The sequence below is a fragment of the Mytilus trossulus genome, chromosome 4 (genome assembly GCF_036588685.1).
Source record: "Mytilus trossulus isolate FHL-02 chromosome 4, PNRI_Mtr1.1.1.hap1, whole genome shotgun sequence".
Taxonomy (NCBI): Eukaryota; Metazoa; Mollusca; class Bivalvia; order Mytilida; family Mytilidae; genus Mytilus; species Mytilus trossulus.
The window spans coordinates 50466550-50488532 of record NC_086376.1 but is presented as its reverse complement, the minus strand read 5'-3'; the positions used below and the strand labels follow the sequence as shown (position 1 = coordinate 50488532).

Below are 21983 nucleotides of genomic sequence, written 5' to 3'. Positions count from 1 at the left end.
ACATGTTAATTGAACTGAATTAAATTGAAGATATTAGCTGTAAAAATGCCTCTGCTTGTCAATATAAAACTCCTTCATGAAAGGTTAGAAATAATTTCAAAGTCTGCATTAACAATGTTACACATTAAGTTATGTCCGTTTTTGTCTTACCACTGCGCCGTAAAAGTGACAACGAGGGTACAAAAAGAAAACATTGTCAGCAAATCCATTTCATTTCGAAACTTCAAAAATATGAACAAACAAAATTTCACAGAAGATCTCCAAAAATTGTCATTAGATTCCGATAACGTTCAAACCTTTGTTGGGGAATTTGAAGGTGATTCTAAAAAGCTATACAAATTCGTAAAAGACTTAACAGGCAGTAAGGGGGAAAATCCGATGCCAGCCGTTGAAAACGAAAATGAACTTCCCGATAAATTTGCGGACTTCTTCATGAACAAAATAAAAACAATTCGTGATTCTCTGAGAGACTTTGACGATTACAAACCATTGTTCAAAGACGTTCCGTTATTTACATCATTTAAAAATCTATCAGAAGACGAAGTTAAGACCATCATAAATAATACGAACTTGACATTTTGCCTACGAAAGTACTTAAATCGTTCCTTAGTGAATTGTTGCCTGTTATCACAAAGTTAGTTAACTTGTCTCTTAGTCAAGGCGTCTTCCCATTAAGATGGAAGCAAGCAGTAGTCAGGCCTCTGCTGAAAAAGGCTGGTCTTGAACTAATTTACTCAAATTATAAACCAGTAAGCAACTTGTCTTTCCTGTCTAAATTAATTGAAAAATGTGCGCTATATAGACTGAATGAACACGTGAAAGATCATAGTATTTGGATAAATGTACTCGAATATCAGTACGGTGTAAATGGAACCGCACTTAAATGGATCGATTCCTATTTGAGACCTCGAAGCTGTTGTGTAAATGTCAGCTCTACAATATCATCAGAGCGACAACTTGAGTGTAGCGTACCACAGGGAAGTTGCTTAGGTCCCTGGCTTTATTTAGTCTACGCCGGAACCCTATTCGACATTATTCCACCATCTATTACTGTGTACGGATTTGCCGACGACCATACTGCTAATAAACGTTTCGTGCCAACATTAACGAATGAGATGGATGCAATTCGTGACTTACAGGACTGCGCTGTTCATATAAACACCTGGATGAACAGTAACAAACTAAAAATGAACAATGCGAAAACAGAGTTTATTCTCTTTGGCAGTCGACAACAACTCTAGCAGAGCTTTTGTTTTAAACGCACAATCATAATTATTCTTAAAGCAACGCTTGCTTGTAGCAGTCATTTTATAAATTTCGGGAAAATAATTTCTTCCCACCCACCACTCCGTGGTGGAGTTTTATTGATATTTGCTATATTCATACATATATTACAGATATTGTTGCACTTGTAGAATCTATGCATACTTTATATTGTTTAATTAGTAGAGTAGTAATGTTTCAAAGAATTCACAGTTTTTGTACTTCTTGTATGGAGTACCACAGTTTTTCAATTTGATTTTGCTTTCTTTGTAAATATCTTTATAGCGTATTGATATGCAAAGAAAATATTAAACTGTGATTCTTCTCCCAAACCTGTGTTTGTTCAATTTGTACTTAATACAATAAACAGTTAGCTTATGTCTTGGTCCCGCTACTTAACTCTGATTAGTGTAAATCAAGTGCCTACCTGCATTGTAACTCTTCAGCATTAGGTGTGGGCACCAAAGGGATAGCAACCTGGTTATTGGTACCACTGGCCTTAATATGCAACATCAAATAAGGGAGGATCTGGGTGGGACAAGTTTTTGTGGATTAATTATGTAGAAATAGGCGTTTAATTAAGTTTCATGTTTCATGTTTCATGTTAGATAAGCGAGCATCCTGCTTAAAAAACTTTAGGTTTACTTTGTGATACTTTATTTAGAGGAGTCATGTATTGATAAATATTGAAATAAAATGCTTCACAGTGATCATGGTCAAGTTTCATTACTTTTGGGAATTTTAAACTAAAAATCCACTATTAAATTACTGTTGAGTTTTGTTGATGACTTGATATAACAGCCTGTATTTTTTTATTTTTTTATATTAATATTTATTGAATATTTGTAGGTTGGATAAAAGTGAGATGGGATTCAGTGCCAGGATCAAATGAACCAGGGAAAGAAGAAGATTATAGATATGGTGTAGATTATGAATTTGATGTAATGCCTGCTAAAGGTGGAATGGAAGCTGTAGACTGGCCAGAAGGCAAAAGTATGACAATTTTAGTTCATGTTTACTTTTTCCTTTACAATGTTTTTTTATCAACTTATTGTTGTTATTTTAAAAGGATATTATACAATTACTGTCTTTTGATGAGGCAAATATGCGATTTTATTGACCTTTGAAAAAAATGATATTCACTGAGCCGACGGCCGAAGTGAATATCAGTTTTTCAAAAGTCAATTAAACTCCATATTTACCGAAACAAAAGACAGTAATTGTTTTATTCCATATTCCGAGAGAAGAAAATGTATTTTTAATGACAAACATATACCAAATTTTTTTTTACATGAAACATTTTACCATAACGTTGCATGTAAAAGCGTGTGACGTTAAGCGCGGTGAATATCACTTTCCCAGGTGAATATGCTTTTTTATTCAAAATCCATTTCATATAGAGAAACCTACTAAAATAGTACCAATATGGAATAACTCTTTTAGTTAAGAACTATAGGTCACCATACCTTCAACAATAAGCAAAATCCATAGTCCATGCCTCATACCTCACAGTAAGCTTTAATTGGCCTTGAAATGACATCGGTAAACCAATTCAAACAAGAAAACAAATGGCTTGATCTATGTACAAAACAATAAGCGAAAAATCAAAAATGATTAACAGCAACAAATGTCAACCACTGAATTACAGGCTCCTAACACATACAGAATGTGGCAGGGTTAAACATTTTTGCTGGCTCCAAATCCTTCTCAAATCTGGGACAGTGGTGTAACAGTACAATGTCAGAATCAAATATAAAATTTAGTTAAAAAGGGTTTATCCTATCAGATAAATACAAAGCACAAAAAAATATCAAAAACAGAAAAGACACAATTACAGATCTGAGAGTACTGGCAGTTACTTAAAGCTAATTTAAAGTAAAAAACAACTGGAATGAGGATATATCAATAACCTTCAAGCTACTCAAGTTAAAGATGAATTCCAATTTAACCCAACTATAATTTCTTAAGCATTTCTCATGTCAGATAATTCATCAGTTGTTACTGAAGACTAAGTATGTCATTAATCCATAACACTGTCCCACCCAGATCCTCCCTTATTATGTTGTATATATGTCAGTTGTACCAATAACCAGTATGCTATATCTTTGGTGCCCTGACTGAAGAGTTACAGTGCAGATGAAAGCACCTAATTTACACTTAACAGAGTTCAGTTAAGGGACCAAGAAATGCCAACTGGTTATAGCACGTATAAAATAATAAAGTAAACAGACACAGGTTTGGGAGAAAGAATCACAGTTTAATATTTTCTTTGCATATCAATATAGCAATAAACATATTTACAAAGAAAGCAAAATCAAGTTGAAAAACTGTGTTACTCCTAACAAAATTACATAATAACTGTGAGTTCTTTGAAAAATACTACTCTACTAAAATAAACAATACAAAAAGATATATGAAGTTGATGCTTCTTATCAATAAACATATGTATTATGCGTATACATGCATATAGATCTTTAAGCAAATAAATGTAATTGTCCTTAAGGGAGTTGGAGGGTGGGAAGAAAATATTTTCCCAGAAAATAATAATGGCTGCTGCAAGCAAGCGTTGCTTCAGGAATAGTTAAGTCTGTGTGCATAAAACAAAGGCCCTACTAATTAAGCGCTGATTGGTTAATTCAAAATTAACTATGAATCTCATTGGTTAATTAGTATGATCTCGAAAAACAATTAGTAAATGAGAAGCAGACGAGGCAGTGACTGGGAAACCCCATTGCTGATTGGTTAAAAACCTAGACATGCAAGTGCCCCATAGTAATTACTGAATAGCATTCCAAAACGTATTATGTATTAATACTCTATTTAAATAAAATAGTTCCAAATCTCAATGGATTTTAAAATTATTTGGAAAATTTGCCTGAACTGACTTGGCTTTGATTGTTTCTGTTAGAATTTTTCCACATCTGTCTTAGACTTGTAATGATCAAAGAGGCTTGACATATTTGATAAACCCCTATTTATTTAATATTGAAAACTGTATCTTTTGCTCTTAGCTATTTTATTATTTGGTCTCTGTCTTGCACCAAACATAACATACATGATCCTTAGTGTATTTAGTAAAAAGTCTGGTTTAAGGGATTGAGGAGAATTGTATATTTGTGTATACTCAATTTTGGTGTTTTGACAAATTTTGCATTCAAGCCATGAGCTATCAGGAAATTTGTACTTTGATGAATGTCTATTAATGTGTGGTTTACCTTTATTCTTTAATTCTGTGGTGCACCTCTATTCTTGAATTTAGATCCTAAAAAAATAATTCAACACTCATTGTTATGAATCTTCACTATTTTTTATGTAATAAAAATGTTTCTTCATTTTTTAGTGATATATTTTACTCAGGTATACTTATATATTTGTGATGGATTTCAGAAGAAATTTAAAGGTCCCAGTGAATAACCTGCACAAAGAAAAATATATAGCTATTGTAGTTATTCAAGAGGGGAAGAGAATGAATTTATTCAATGTTTCTGTTACTACCCAATCCAGCAAGTTGCATAGATATTTATATAACATTTGATGTAAAATAGTTTTCTAATAAAACATTTCTAATATAGATCATTATTTGTTCTTTTTGTTTCAGAGAGAAAAATAGTGGAACCAATATGGCTACAGGAGCTGAATAGAGAAAAGGAAGAATTAGCTGTAAGGTTCACTTGATAGGGGTCAATTAATTTTTGGTATCATAATGTCAAAGTCAACTGGGTGTTTTAAAATGTAATATTTTAATGCCAGGTTATGACTTTTTTCTTATGAAATCTTAGTCAAAGGAGGAAATGTAAGAAATTGTTTGATCCCTGAAATCATGAAGTTCCAAGTTCTTTTCAAATCATATAAATGTATATAGAAATTGATATAATTATCAAATGTGTATATGATCACAGTGGTGAAAGTTCCTGATTAATGGATTTCCCATATGAGATGTTTTTGTGTTCTTATGATACGCATTTGAAACCTTAACTATAAAAATAAATTTCTAAAACCTTCATTTAAAGTAAATTTTCATTTTTATACCCCATGCAACAAAATTGCGGCGGGTGTAATGTTTTTGACCCGTCTGACCGTCCGTCCGCAATACCATCCATCCATCAATCAGCCTGTTGGTCCTGCTTTTTGTCATCACAACTCCTCTCAAACCACACAATAGAATTTCACTAAACCTTTTTAGATGATAAGGACAGACTATGTAGATTTGCATATCGGCAGGAAATTATGATTCAATTGTTTTTGAAGGAGTTACGCCCCTTTGAACTTATTTGCTTCAATGTACTACTGCAACAGTTTGTCATCACAACTCCTCTGAAATCATACAACAAAATTTCATGAAACCTGTTTGAATAATAAGGACATACTATGTAGATGTTTGCATATTGACAGGAAATTATGATTCAATTTTTTTCTAGAAGTCTACGCCCCTTTGAACTTATTTGTTTCAATTTACTACTGCAACAGGTGGTCATCACAACTCCTCTGAAACCACACAACAGAATGTCATGAAACTTTGAAGATAAGAAGGACATACTATGTAGGTGACAGGAAATTATGATTCAATTTTTTAGCTCACCTGGCCCGAAGGGCCAAGTGAGCTTTTCTCAACACTTGGCGTCCGTCGTCCGTCGTCGTCGTCGTCCGTCATCGTCGTCGTTAACAATTTACATTTTGAACTTCTTCTAGAGAACCACTGAATGGAATGGAACCAAACATGGCATGAATGTTCCTTATGAGGTGCTGACCAAGTGTTGTTACTTTGTAGCCGATCCATCATCCAAGATGGCCGCCAGCTGGGGACTTAGTTTAACATAGAACGCTATGGGAAAAGCATACAAATGACTTCTTTTAGAGAACCACTGAATGGAATGAAACCAAACATGGCATGAATGTTCCTTATGAGGTGCTGACCAAGTGTTGTTACTTTGTTGCCGATCCATCATCCAAGATGGCCGCCAGCCGGGGACTTAGTTTAACATAGGACCCTATGGGAAATGCATACAAATGACTTCTTTTAGAGAACCACTGAATGGAATAAAACCAAACATAGCATGAATTATCCTTATGGGGTGCTGACCAAGTGTTGTTACTTTGTAGCCGATCCATCATCCAAGATGGCCGCCAGCGGGGGACTTAGTTTAACATAGGACCCTATGGGAAATGCATACAAATGACTTCTTTTAGAGAACCACTAAATGGAATGAAACCAAACATTGCATGAATGTTCCTTATGGAGTGCTGACCAATTGTTGTTACTTTGTAGCCGATCCATTATCCAAGATGGCTGCCAGCGGGGGACTTAGTTTAACATAGGACCCTATTGGAAATGCATACAAATGACTTCTTCTAGTGAACCACTGAATGGAATGAAACCAAACATGGCATGAATGTTCCTTATGTGGTGCTGACCAAGTGTTGTTACTTTGTAGCCGATCCATCATCAAAGATGGCCCCCAGCAGGGGACTTAGTTTAACATAGGACCCTATGGGAAATGCATACAAATGACTTCTTTTAGAGAACCACTGAATGGAATGAAACCAAACATGGCATGAATGTTCCTTATGAGGTGCTGACCAAGTGTTGTTACTTTGTTGCTGATCCATCATCCAAGATGGCCGCCAGCAGGGGACTTAGTTTAACATAGGACCCTATTGGAAATGCATACAAATGACTTCTTCTAGTGAACCACTGAATGGAAAGAAACCAAACATGGCATGAATGTTCCTTATGTGGTGCTGACCAAGTGTTGTTACTTTGTAGCGGATCCATCATCAAAGATGGCCCCCAGCAGGGGACTTAGTTTAACATAGGACCCTATGGGAAATGCATACAAATGACTTCTTTTAGAGAACCACTGAATGGAATAAAACCAAACATAGCATGAATGTTCCTTATGGGGTGCTGACCAAGTGTTGTTACTTTGTAGCCGATCCATCATCCAAGATGGCCGCCAGCGGCGGACTTAGTTTAACATAGGACCCTATGGGAAATGCATACAAATGACTTCTTCTAGAGAACCACTGAATGGAATGGAACCAAACATGGCATGAATGTTCCTTATGAGGTGCTGACCAAGTGTTGTTACTTTGTAGCCGATCCATCATCCAAGATGGCCGCCAGCGGGGGACTTAGTTTAACATAGAACGCTATGGGAAATGCATACAAATGACTTCTTTTAGAGAACCACTGAATGGAATGAAACCAAACATGGCATGAATGTTCCTTATGAGGTGCTGACCAAGTGTTGTTACTTTGTTGCCGATCCATCATCCAAGATGGCCGCCAGCCGGGGACTTAGTTTAACATAGGACCCTATGGGAAATGCATACAAATGACTTCTTTTAGAGAACCACTGAATGGAATAAAACCAAACATAGCATGAATTATCCTTATGGGGTGCTGACCAAGTGTTGTTACTTTGTAGCCGATCCATCATCCAAGATGGCCGCCAGCGGGGGACTTAGTTTAACATAGGACCCTATGGGAAATGCATACAAATGACTTCTTTTAGAGAACCACTAAATGGAATGAAACCAAACATTGCATGAATGTTCCTTATGGAGTGCTGACCAATTGTTGTTACTTTGTAGCCGATCCATTATCCAAGATGGCCGCCAGCGGGGACTTAGTTTAACATAGGACCCTATTGGAAATGCATACAAATGACTTCTTCTAGTGAACCACTGAATGGAAAGAAACCAAACATGGCATGAATGTTCCTTATGTGGTGCTGACCAAGTGTTGTTACTTTGTAGCGGATCCATCATCAAAGATGGCCCCCAGCAGGGGACTTAGTTTAACATAGGACCCTATGGGAAATGCATACAAATGACTTCTTTTAGAGAACCACTGAATGGAATAAAACCAAACATAGCATGAATGTTCCTTATGGGGTGCTGACCAAGTGTTGTTACTTTGTAGCCGATCCATCATCCAAGATGGCCGCCAGTGGCGGACTTAGTTTAACATAGGACCCTATGGGAAATGCATACAAATGACTTCTTCTAGAGAACCACTAAATGGAATTAAACCAAACATAGCATGAATGTTCCTTATGGAGTGATGACCAAGTGTTGTTACTTTGTAGCTGATCCATTATCCAAGATGGCCGCCAGCGGGGGACTTAGTTTAACATAGGACCCTATTGGAAATGCATACAAATCACTTCTTCTAGTGAACCACTGAATGGAATGAAACCAAACATGGCATGAATGTTCCTTATGAGGTGCTGACCAAGTGTTGTTACTTTGTTGCTGATCCATCATCCAAGATGGCCGCCAGCGTGGGACTTAGTTTAACATAGGACCCTATGGGAAATGCATACAAATGACTTCTTTTAGAGAACCACTGAATGGAATGAAATCAAACATGGCATGAATGTTCCTAATGTGGTGCTGACCAAGTGTTGTTACTTTGTAGCCGATCCATTATCCAAGATTGCCGCCAGCGGGGGACTTAGTTTAACATAGGACCCTATGGGAAATGCATACAAATGACTTCTTTTAGAGAACCACTGAATGGAATAAAACCAAACATTGCATGAATGTTCCTTATGAGGTGCTGACCAAGTGTTGTTACTTTGTTGCTGATCCATCATCCAAGATGGCCGCCAGCAGGGGACTTAGTTTAACATAGGACCCTATGGGAAATGCATACAAATAACTTCTTTTAGAGAACCACTGAATGGAATAAAACCAAACATGGCATGAATGTTCCTTATGAGGTGCTGACCAAGTGTTGTTACTTTGTAGCCGATCCGTCATCCAAGATGGCCGCCAGTGGGGGACTTTTGAATGAAATTAAACATGTTCCTTTCCTTATAAATGAGGTTGTGTTGTCACTTTTAGCCAAATTTTATATTTTTATGCCCCACCTACGATAGTAGAGGGGCATTATGTTTTCTGGTCTGTGCGTCCGTTCGTTCGTCCGTTCGTCCGTCTGTCCCGCTTCAGGTTAAAGTTTTTGGTCGAGGTAGTTTTTGATGAAGTTGAAGTCCAATCGACTTCAAACTTGGTACACATGTTCCCTATGATATGATCTTTCTAATTTTAATGCCAAATTAGAGATTTTACCCCAATTTCACGGTCCACTGAACATAGAAAATGATAGTGCGAGTGGGGCATTCGTGTACTGAGGACACATTCTTGTTTTATATGATTTCAAAAACCCAAGTAGAATCAGGTGAGCGATACAGGCTCTTGAGAGCCTCTAGTTTTTTCTTACACCTATTTTATTTCTCCAATGACAATTTAGGGACGTGGGGTATGTGAGGGTGCTGACTAAGGTTCTTTAATTTTATTTGTCATCTAAATGTATTCATTATTATATTAAAAAAAAGCTCATTCACAAAGTTTTAATTTATATTCCCTCTAACGGTTGAGAAAATTGAATATTTCAGAAGTTCAAGTTAACATTTGGTACTGGAAGGGCGACATTCTAAACTGAAAGGTCCTCAACCTAAATCCCAAGTCGTACTTTATTTGAAATATTTTATAACCCGTTAAGATACAAAATTAATGTGCTTTTAGTCTAAGGTTAGCCAGATTCATTGTATTTGAACTGCATGCAATGTTTTGTTAAGTTTACAAATCTATTGCCATATAAATGTAGCACTTAAATGTTAATGTCACGGTGGTATTACATGTAGGATGATAAATGATGTAATTGTCTTACAAATATATTATGAACTCAAATAATCATATATTTTTTTAATTGGGTGTCACTGTTGGTGGGTGTGTTGTCTCAATCATGGGTAATTATTAGGGATGTGGAGTATTCGAGTATTAAGCTCCGTGGTACAGAGTATCCGTTACCAAAATGATATTCCACTTATTGGTTTAATTCCTGTTAGAATGTTGCTTTCTTAAATTTAGAAACAAAAAATATTTTATTGATAGCGCCTCCCGTGGGAATAAGATATAAATCAAAATGAATAAAATTTAAAATATTATTCGAATGATTGCATTTAACTGTTATTTAAAATTCTCTAAAACATTGGTATATTTTGAACAAGAGCACCTTAATTATTTCTTAGTCAACTAACCACCTCTGTATCGTCAGAGCATATATTTTGTATTAGCAGGACTATAAGTTACCTAACAATGATGAGAAACCCCCTGGTCCAAGAAAAAATTGACAAGATAATATTTTTGAATGAATAAAGTCATTGCACCCTTTGTGGACTCTCAGAAAATGAATATAGTCATCATTTTCAAAACTGGTGAGTCCAAAGATGCATCAAGATTGAAAATATTGCATAAACTCAACACACATATCATCCTTTTGTAGCAAAAGTTTAAAAGTAATTGAATTTGATGTCATTTCATTGCTCTGCTAGGTCATTGTGACTAAAATAATAAATCATATTGCAATAAAATATCTTCCTCTTACTGTTGGACTCACCATCGCCAACAATGACGAGTCCCTGGACTTGCTTTCAAAATCCTTAGTGAGAACCCTGGATACTTATTAATTACTTGATTAGATTATTGTCAGTTTACATAATTAGTACATGTAGTAAATTTTTCTATGAGCTACCAATTAGGGTATAAAATTCCAAACTATTTTTTAGTCCTAGTCTAGGTACAAATATTGAAGGTGTTAAACCAAAGACAACGACCAACAACACATTAAATAGTATAATTTTGTGTTTCCATTTTGTAAATGTTTTACCAAGTGAGTACTTGAGTATCGTTTGGTTAATCTGACAATTACTCCATTAGGAAATCTTCACCAAGTTGACACCCCTAGTAATTATACCATTATTTTATTGACTTAAAAAAGAGACTTGAATGACAATTTCTAGACTTGTTGGATTTAGGAATAATAATACCATACATGAATATGAGTAATGACGTATTTCAAAAAAAGTAAGTCAAGTGAACCTAAAGTTTTAATTAGAGGCTTAAATCACTCATGTGTTTTTGTCAGGTTCCTGTTGCTCATTCTTTAGTTTTCTATGTCAGACAAGATTTGTAAACTGTTGTTTATCTCTATGTTGTTTCTTGTGTTTTTGGCATGTTGTTGTCAGTTTGTCACATTATATTGTCAGTTTGTCACATATTGTTGTCAATTTGTCACATAATATTGTCAGTTTGTCACATGGTGTTGTCAGTTTGTTATGTGGCTTTCTAGGGGGCTACTCGTTAAAAACTTACAATAAAAATAAAAATAACCATATGAAAAACACTACCTACTCAAAACAATTTTTAAATTAATTAAAAGTAAATTGTCTAAATTATTCAATTTAAGAACCTGCAGTAGAGCCCTGACAGGTGAAAAATTAATTTAAGAACCTGACTGGTAGAGCCCAAACAGGTATCAATTTGAAAAATGAGAATGTCTGCGGTAGATCCCAGCAGGTACTTTTAGAACCTGAGTGGTAGAGCCCACACAAGTATGAATTTTGAAAACTGAGAATTCCTGCGGTAGATCCCATCAGGTACTTTTAGAACCTGAGTGGTAGAGCCCAGACAAGTATGAATTTTGAAAACTGAGAATTCCTGCGGTAGATCCCAACAGGTACTATTAGAACCTGACTGGTAGAGCCCAGACAAGTATAAATTTGAAAAATGAGAATTCCTGCGGTAGATTCCAACAGGTACAAAAAATAACTTAATTATCACCCTTAAATAAAACAAAGCCTAAATAAATAATAAAATGTATTAATGAATTGGGGGAAAATAATTTCCCTGAAATTAAGTAGGCCAAATTAAATGACAGAACAACACACACAACATAAAACTAAAACAAACATAAAACACATATGTTATGAGTAGCCCCTGTTTAAATAAACATGTAAAATAATTAACACTAAAATAAGACTATTAAATTCTTAAAGGTGCAGCTGGGGATTCGGTGGGTGGGCTGAATAAATTATCCACAAGTAAAAATATGACTGCTAACAGCTCAAACGACAACTGACCATCCTATCAAAATTATATACAGTTGATTCTCTGACATGTCTGATAACACCTATGCTGTCATCAAGCTGTTTCCCATCTATGATATAATACCTATCCCTTAATCTCTAATTAAAACAGAACTGACAAGCTGACAAGCTAACAAGCTGACCTTAACATTAATGAAAACAAACCAGCGGAAGTTTAATCATGGGAATTTATCAAAATATGTATAAACTATAATTTAATTTTATTTAAATTACCATTTAATTTATTACAGGAGCTCAGAGCAAGAATTGAAGCAGAAAAAGAGAAAGAACAAAAACTTAAAGATGAGAAGGAAAAGAAAAAAGAAAAAAAAGAGTAAGTATCAATGACATAAATGTGAATCTACATGGTATATATATATATATATATATATATGAGTCTAAATTGAAAACTTCGTTCAAACCTATGATTGCTTTCGATAATCAAAGTGATGGATATCACTCATGGAAAGATTAGAACAGTCGTTTGAATTATTTCATATTAAGGTATGGTGGGGAAAAATGAACATTTATAAAGCACTAGTGCTGAAAATTGCATTTACAGCAGGTCTTAAGAAGGAAACATGCTTTTCCAGTATGAGGATAAAGGTGCTCAAATTAAATAATATGGCTCTCTAAATTTGCACAATTTTATTTAAACTGCAGTTTATATCTAATCGCAATAATGTTGCCAGTTCTGAACATGTTTCAAAAAAAAAAAAATGCAAAAATTTTTCTAGTAAATGTTACCAAATATCCTTGTGAGACATAAATTTATACCAACAGCTAAAAGCTTTAAAATGCCAACAAAAATAATCTAAAAATGTTGTTTTGGGGCATTTTGTAAGTTGAAACAGAGGTTATATGGCATTGAAAATTAAAAAGTTTATGAGTACCTTTTGATCAAATTTTAATGTATTTTTCAACACAGGGCATTTTCAATTTTATTTTTCAACGTAAACTAATTTAAAAACTAATGTTATTGAAATGTGGATTCTTTCTTGATTGCAAAAATATATATTTACTTCTAATAAAAATTCAAATCACTAAAATAGACATAATGATTGATGGGAAATAAACTAATAACCAATGTTTTTTTATAATTAAAAGTTTATAAATTTTAAAACTGTTTCAAGCCAATTCCTGATAAAAAAGTGAACTAATCTAAATTGTTGATTAATTACAGATGATTATTGGAAATTTATCAAGTAAATTATAGGCCATACTTGAATACCTTTTATATATTCATATTTATATTCATATTTCATTTTTTTAAGATCATGCTAATCCATTAATCATTTATCTTTCAGATATAATTTACAGAATTACTTTATGTAATGTAGATCAAAAGTAATTGGCAATAACTAAATCTACATGTATCATCCTTATAAATATCAAACAAATAATACACACATTTGTGTAATCAATTATGAGGTCAAATACTTGTGTATTAAGAATTAGATGCATATTGGAGTGGTCTGTACAATTATGTAAGACTGATGTAGATAGGTAATGTGGTCAATTTGATTGGCAGTTTAGGAGGTGGGGCATTGTTATTAAAGATCCACCTGGGAGCTTATTCACGAAGCATCCGTTAACTAATGGACCCGTTAACTTAACGGAGACGTTAACGGATACGTCCGTTAAAATTTAACGTGGTATTCACAAACGTGTCCGTTAACATTGTGCTAACGGATGCGCTATTAATGGGTGCGTTAGTATGCAAATTAGACGTAATTGATGAGTCGGGTGCTTTGATTGGTTTATGAATCAACGGGTAAATACAGTAAAAAATGAATGTTTACATTTTTATCATAACGGTTTAAATCAAGCGTTGTTTTAAGACTTGTGTAAAAATAAGATTAAAAAGTATGCTTATAAAATTTGCTGCAATACGTCTAAAACAATACATAATCAACAATTTAATTTAGTCTTGGTTAGCTAGTGCAAATGGTGTGCTCCTGACGGTTATAAGGTCTCAAATCTTCTCAATTTATTATTTACTGCTATTGGTTACAGTCTAAACAAAAAGGGTAAAATGATACACCTTATATATATTGGATTGATGGTGATATATCATTACCATACGTTCCTGTTACAAATGAAATTAGGAAAAAATGATCCAATATGCGAGGGAATATACTTGATGTTGGGTTCACAAGAAAGAGGACATCTTATAAAAAATATTGAAACCTTAAAAAAAACGAAATTTAAATGATAAAAATGACAATAGAAGAGACAAAATATTGACTTCATATGCAAATATGTTTCAGTATATTCTTGTATGACATTATCAAAGTTGCATCTCTTATATGTTGTAGTACTGTCTGTTTTTGAATTGCTTCTCCAAAACTGTAGATCGGTCACCAACTTTCAGTTTGGCTATTTTTATAAGCTTTTGAAACTGGTTCTTCTTGTTGTTGCTTTTTTCAAAAACCCCAAAATAATAGTTGTTCCATGTATATCCTTCACTGTATCATTGTTCGTCTGGAACATAGTAAATACAACGAATTTGTACAAATAATGTTTTCACAAACAAGACATGCACGAATATTCACGTTCTTGTACATGACGTCATGTATGACATGTATGACGTTTTCATAACAGAGAAAACAATGGAGCAGGAAGATAAGAGTTTAAAGCGGAAGCCAAGATTTACAGAGAAAGAGGTGGATGCTCTCATTGCTAAAGTACACCAGAATTCAGAAGTTTTATTTTCAAGATTTAGTGACACAATCACCAACAAAAAGAAAAAAATGGGATGGGGTGAGGTACAAACCTCTGTTAACGCAACTTCCCTTGTACCAAGATCTGTGGATGAAGTGCGAAAGAAATGGGATGATGTCAAGAGACTCACAAAGAAAAGAGCAGCTGGTGTTAGGAAGGACCAAACTCTAACTGGAGGTGGAGAGAGGAGTATTTTGCCACTGACAAATACAGAAGAAATTGTAGTTTCGCTGATTGGAGAAGAGAGAATATAGGGCATTCCAGATGGAATATGTGCTTTCCAACAGCAGCTCAAGGTTGGTTCATATATTCTAAATCTGTTACAGTAACCAACCCATAAAAAAAATTATCAGTTGTAATATAATGGCTTTTACAACTAAAGACCCTGAAAACTCACTACTATTACATATAAAAATTTTGACTCTCTAATCTCACTTGTCCTACGACTCCCTAATCTAACGTTTCTTGCGACTCTCTTATCTCACGTTTATAACGGCTGTTTAATCTCACGTTTATTACAACTCTTTAATCTCACGTTTATTACGGCTCTCTAATCTCACGTTTATTGAGGCTCTTTTATCTCACATTTCTTGCAACTGGCTAATCTCAACTTTCTCATGGCTCTCTAATCTCCCCTTTTTTACGACTCTCTAATCTCACCGCTTTCTAACGTGGGCGCTATACAGTCAGTGGAGCCTAGTTTTTGAAACTTTAATATTAAAAATCTTGCTTCAATACATGATATATTTTTGCACCACTTATTTCATATCTGCATCTGAATGATTATGTATACCTCGTTCACATGTATAATTAAATTAATTCAAACTACATTAGAATCGAAAGCATATCGAATTCGCATATTGAGTTTAAAGACTCTTCGTTAAATATAATCGCAATTGAAATTGCTTAAAGTCACATTATACAATTTGCTTTAATTTCAATTAAACTGTGGTGTGGACAATTTCTAAATTGTTATTCTGATATTCTGAGTAAGTGCTTTGATGGAGAAATTCAAACACTATAATCATTTCTTGATTCTTTAAAATAAAAAAACGTAACCTGAATTCGTGTCCGCAAAAATACCAAAAAGGGCAAAACCGTAATGACGTCATAGATATATTGACGTCATATATATCTTACATACATATCTATATTTCAAAGTTGTTTCTTTTAATTCTTTAATGCCGGAAAAACCTCAAAGAATCGCAAAATGTAAACTTGTATAGACTTTTGAGATAGTTTCGAATGGGAGTTAACCTTCTCGAGTTAGATATTGATAATGCGAATCGAATTCAAATTCCGTGTGAACGCAGTGACTTTGCAATAATCTAGTCATATCTGCACATTATACAATATATCGCTTTTATTGTTTCAATTATTGTTCGAGGTTTACTCAGTCAATTACTGACTTTTAAAGGATCTAGTTATAATTCGTTTAGATTTGCCCGCAGTAAAACTTTTTCTAAGGAGGCTCGCGGGTATAAGATTTTAAGAAAAAAAACAAACATTAAATTTTCATTACAAATTTTAATTATAACCTTTATTAGTTGTTACTTTTTCATATGGTACAAAAATCATTCCAAAAAATGAATTCCTGTTGACCCCAGGTAACTTTTAAAATGTAGATATCATTGAAAAAGCTTCAAATTATCTCCCTTTGGTGCAAAATTGCCCTTTTTTTGGCATTAAAATTGAAATATCTTTCTAACTCATCGGTGGCCTATATTTTTTATTGTTGTTTTCGAATAAGCTGTACATTAACTAAATAATTGTAAAATTTTAGCGGTTTCTGTAATTAAGTTTTTTTTTTATTTCAATATTACCGCTATTTCTTCTATTTGTTAAACAGAAAAAAAGGACATTAACATAAATGTATGCTTCTTTCGAAGGCAGATTGTGATGGTACTAAACTCATATTTAATGAAATGATACATATAAAAAAGAAGATGTGGTATTATTGCCAATGAGACAACTATCCACAAAAGACCAAAATGACACAAATATTAACAATTATAGGTAACTGTACGGCCTTCAACAATGAGCAAAGCCCATACCGCATAGTCAGCTATAAAAGGCCCCGATAAGACAATGTAAAACAATTCAGACGAGCTAACGGCCTTACATGTCTTTTCTCAGGCAACAGAAGCAATTGAATTTCCTACCAGCAGTAATGAATGTAGCTTACCAGTGGGAACCTCCACGACTTCTATACCTAATAGCGTTCATGTACCGTCAGAAGAAATTACAATTACTGCAGCTACTACGCCTGGTTCTGGTAAAAAAAGGAGTTCCACACCAATCAAAATTGACAGGTATATTTATACATAAAATAGATTAAAATCAACTATTAACAACGTTTGCGCATTCAAAAATTACAAAGTTTGAAAATATACCCGATGTAAAAAAAAAACAATGAAATAAATTCACAAGTTACTAGCTGCAAGTTAAGAAACCAACACCAAAAATCTTATCTTAGATTAAATACAAAAAAGAAGAAAGAAAAAAAGTAGCCAGTTGTTCTACATGCATTTTGATTACAAATATGTTTAACCCAGTCGCAATATTGAGCCTGCCCATGCAAGTCAGGTCTGGACTTTGTTAGTCTTGTGTTGGTTTTTTGTCGAGCCTGCAACTTTTGTTGCAGAAAGCTTGACATAGGGATAGTGATCCGGCGGCGGAGTTTGCTGACTTCTTAAAAGCTTTATATTTTAGAAGGTAGAAGACCTGGATGCTTCATACTTTGTATATATATGCCTCATGTTACGAACTTTCCGTCAGTCACATGTCCAATGTCCTTGACCTCATCTCATGGTTCAGTGACTACTTGAAAAAAAGTTGATATTTTTTGTAATGTTCAATTCTCTCTTATTATAAGTAATTGGATAACTATATTTGGTATGTCCGTACCTTGCAAGGTCCTCATGCTTGTAAGACAGTTTTCACTTGACCTCGACCTCAATTCATGGATCAGTGAACAAAGTAAAGTTTTGGTGGTCAAGTCCATATCTCAGATACTTTAAGCAATAGGTCTAGTATATTCGGTGTATGGAAGGACTGTAAGGTGTACATGTCCAACTGGCAGGTGTCATCTGACCTTGACCTATTTTTCATGGTTCAGCGGTTATAGTTAAGTTTTTGTGTTTTGGTCTGTTTTTCTTATACTATATGCAAAAGGTCTACTATATTTGGTGTATGAAATGATTGTAAGGTGTACATATCTAGCAGACAGGTGTCATCTGACCTTGACCTCATTTTCATGGTTCAGTGGTTATAGTTAAGCTTTTGTGTTTTGGTCTGTTTTTCTTATACTATATGCAATAGGTCTTCTATATTTGGTGTATGGAATGATTGTAAGGTGTACATGTCTAGCTGACAGGTGTCATATGAACTTGACCTCATTTTCATGGTTCAGTGGTCAAAGTTAAGTTTTTGAGTTTTGGTCTATTTTTCTAATACTTTATGCATTAGGTCATCTATATTTGGTGTATTGAAATATTTCATGATCTATATGTCTGTTACGCAGGTTTTATTTGACCTTGACCTCATTTTCACGGCTTATTGCTCAGTGTTAAGTTCTTGTGTTTTGGTCTGTTTTTCTGAATTAATAAGCAATAAGTCAACTATATTTGTTGTATTGAAGAATTGTTAGCTGTACATGTCAGCTTGGCATGGTTCATCTGACCTTGACCTCATTTTCATGGTTCATTGATCAATGTTTTGTTTTCTTGGTTAATGTTGAGTTTATGTAACAGTTGTAATAAAGCTTTATATTTGGTATATCAACATAATATCTATGATTAGTAAAGAAGGCGAGATATTTCAGTGTGTGCACTCTTGTTTTAATTCTTGTTCATTTATATGTTTCAGAGTTTAGTGTGACGTCAATTTTTACTAGTTTATATTTTTGATAAGGAATCAACTGAATCCCAAAAAGTTTCGTGATTTTCTCGCTGTGTTGAAGACCCCTTGGTGGCCTTCAGCGGATTTCTGCAATTCCTCATTTCCATTCTCTATTTATATGTGCTCATACAAACAAGCTGATTTTACCTATTTTTCCTTTTATCATTGTAGTATTCAGACTGAACTATTAGCTGTAGAAAAAGAAAGACTGTCAACAGAAAAGAAAAGGTTAAGGAATGAGGAAAATAGACTGAGTTTGGAAAGGGAAAGATTTGAAGAACTAAAGAAAATATCTGGAATTCTTCTACGAAGAAACACAAGACCTCAAATTGATTCACACTTGGATGTCCCTAGTACACCACCAACAACAGACAAAAGCAGCTCCCAGTATCACTCTGGAGAATCCGATTATAGTTATATGTATGCCTCGCTTCTGCTGGACTAAACATTCTCTTAAGTTTTATTGTTAAAATAAACATTGACAGTATTGTACACATTTATTAATTTATATGATACAGATTTGATTTATAACTATACTCTTGTTTGAGTTTATTTTTTAAAATCTTTCTCTAATAAGTCGAGATCGAAAGACTTCCCCATCTTCAACAATGTCACCATTATCATACATTTCATCATTGCCTTCATAATCAGTGTTTATCAGATCTTCATTCGGAAGTGGTATGCCTTTTTTCTCACAAATGTTATGTAGAACACCAGTTGCAACAATTGCTTTGATGGCATTTCTAAGTTCAATGGTAATTGCTCCACCTGTAAACAGAGTTTGAAATCAGTTTGATATATACACAAAGGTAAATATAAAAAATGTTATTCAAAGGTGTTATTCAAACTATACTAGTCAACAAAAGAAACGATACACGACTTTAAAATAAAATTTATCAAAAAGTATTAAATATAAAACAAAATGAGATACACTATTTTAAAAAGCTTTCATTTTTTTTAAAATTTTAAATGTTGAAGTGAAAATCATACTGATTTACACAAATTTTAATTTGATCGATGTAATAATGAAATTGAGTTTACCCTTACCAAATTTGTGAAGCATGAGCCATCTGCATTTCCATCTCCCAAACGTGTCCTCAATCAACTGCCTTGTTTTCTGGTGAAGTCTGTTGAATGCGTGATCAGCATTATTTATTGGGTTTCTTTTAGGAGTCAATAAAAACTGTTTAAGTGGATAAGCTTGATCCCCAAGCAAGTATCCAGCGTTAGGATTTTCATTTAAGTAACTGTTTATTCCACATTCATTCCAAATGAATGCATCATGGGTGGAACCAGGCCATTTAACTACCAAGTTCAAAAACACCTTTTTACTATCACAAATGCCTTGTATATTTAAGGCGTGGTACCCTTTCCGGCAAACATACGCGTCTTCTCGTACGGATGGGGCTTTGATCTGAATGAGGGATCCATCTACACACCCTAAAACATTAGGAAACCCGAATCTTTCCATGAACCCCTCTTTGACAGATTGCTGTTGTGGTGCAGTTACTGGAAAGGTAATGAATCTTCCAGCATGTCTTGATATTGCTGTTGATACCTGTTGGACAATCCTTGAAACGGACGGCTGACTTATGCCCATTATGTCCCCAGTAACTTGTTGAAAAGATCCAGTAGCATAAAACCTTAAAGCGGCAAATGTTTGTTGCTCTGGAGATATAGCAAACGACCTCATTGTTTCGTGTGAAATATCGTCTCTGATAAGGTCTATGACTTCCATAATACACTGTCTATTCATCCTAAATCTACAAAGAATTTCTGCATCGTCGTATGCATCAAGGGGATTTAGTCTATCCCTAATATCCTATTTTTTCTAACTGAATTTTGTCCGTGAAAAAATGCTTCAATCAACGCCATTACGAACAGACAAATGACGTCAGATAACAAATCGTTACGTCAAACCTAAATATTGCTACAGTTTGGAGCCATTTTTCATTGTTAATGCAGATCTTGCACCTTTGTACATCTTGGATGATAAAGCAGTAAAACACTATCGGTCTTAAAAGCGTATTTTGACATTTAAATCCCAGATTACCCCTCTAATGGTCATTACGGGACACATTGGTTTTAACCATTTTGTTCCTCTTTCAATAAGCTTTCAAATGGTGTATAAAGTTTCCCTTAGTTATGCGTTATGGAACATATTGACTATATACGTTTTGTTTCTCTTTATGAGCTTAGGTATATCTGAAATTTGGGGCCGAAGGTTTGCAGCAATCCATTCCAATATTCAAAATAAGCTATTTGTTAATTTTCACGCATAATTTGTCATTAAGGTCCTCCATAATCTCTCTAATGATCGTTCCTGTGCAATCGGCATGTGTTATCTGTAACTAGCGGATGAAGAACAGCAAAGATAAATTGTAAAATAAGAAAAATAAAGACTTAGAGTATTTTAATTTTTATTTATATGTTTTGGTATTCACTCAGGTCGTCCATACATTGAACCAAGGAATTTCTGTTCAAAATAGATAGGGGGAAAAAATTTAAAAAAAATATTCAAGACTGTACTATACCATGTATACGTTTTAGTTATGATATTTATTCAAATCTGAGTTAGATAACATCAAAATGACGAATTCCGAAATACCGTATATAGTGTCACAATCCAAATTTCTTTATTCATCACTTAATATTGAATAGTGAACATTAAACTATTTCATTATTATATTATTGAATTTTAAATAATGAAAAATCAAAAATGGACGTACTTCAGCGCGGACTTAGGTGATTATATAGAAAGGGAATTTAATATTTGATGATTATGTTTAATGTCAAAAGTTTTTATGGCTTTCTTTATCTTTTTCGCGTTGCTGTTGTCTTCTGTGATATAAATGCCGTTTTGGTTAGAAATAGCAAACAGTTTTGGCAAATATAGTTTTCGATGTATATGTATTTATCGTATAGATATAAGGCCGCACTTTGACATATTATGGTTAAATTTTGTAAATAATGACTTTGATGGAGTGTTGTTTCATAAGCACTCAAACCACATCTTCTTTTATCTTATTTACATTTTTAACATACCCGTGATACGAACAAATGATAATATGAACAGAAGAATTCAAAAAAAAAAAAGCCAAATAAGATACATATACAATATAAATACATTGGTTTATTTCCGATGACCAATTAACATAATAA

The 21983-nt window shown here is 34.0% G+C and overlaps 2 protein-coding genes across 8 annotated transcripts in view; one reads left to right on the top strand and one right to left on the bottom strand.

Annotated features, from left to right (window-relative positions):
- Positions 1-21983, top strand: part of LOC134715464 (uncharacterized) — a 134954-nt gene that overhangs the window by 82645 nt on the left and 30326 nt on the right. For all 7 annotated transcript variants that reach the window (XM_063577643.1, XM_063577647.1, XM_063577645.1 and 4 more), the window contains exons 15-17: positions 2113-2256; positions 4862-4923; positions 12449-12531. In XM_063577643.1, coding sequence (XP_063433713.1) covers positions 2113-2256; positions 4862-4923; positions 12449-12531 — 289 coding nt within the window. The remainder of the gene's footprint in view (positions 1-2112; positions 2257-4861; positions 4924-12448; positions 12532-21983) is intronic.
- Positions 19378-20782, bottom strand: LOC134715465 (putative nuclease HARBI1). Its single transcript, XM_063577650.1, has 2 exons — positions 19869-20782; positions 19378-19589 (listed from the first exon to the last, which is right to left on the bottom strand). The coding sequence occupies exons 1-2, from the start codon at positions 20575-20577 to the stop codon at positions 19378-19380; spliced, it is 921 nt and encodes a 306-aa protein (XP_063433720.1). The 5' UTR covers positions 20578-20782.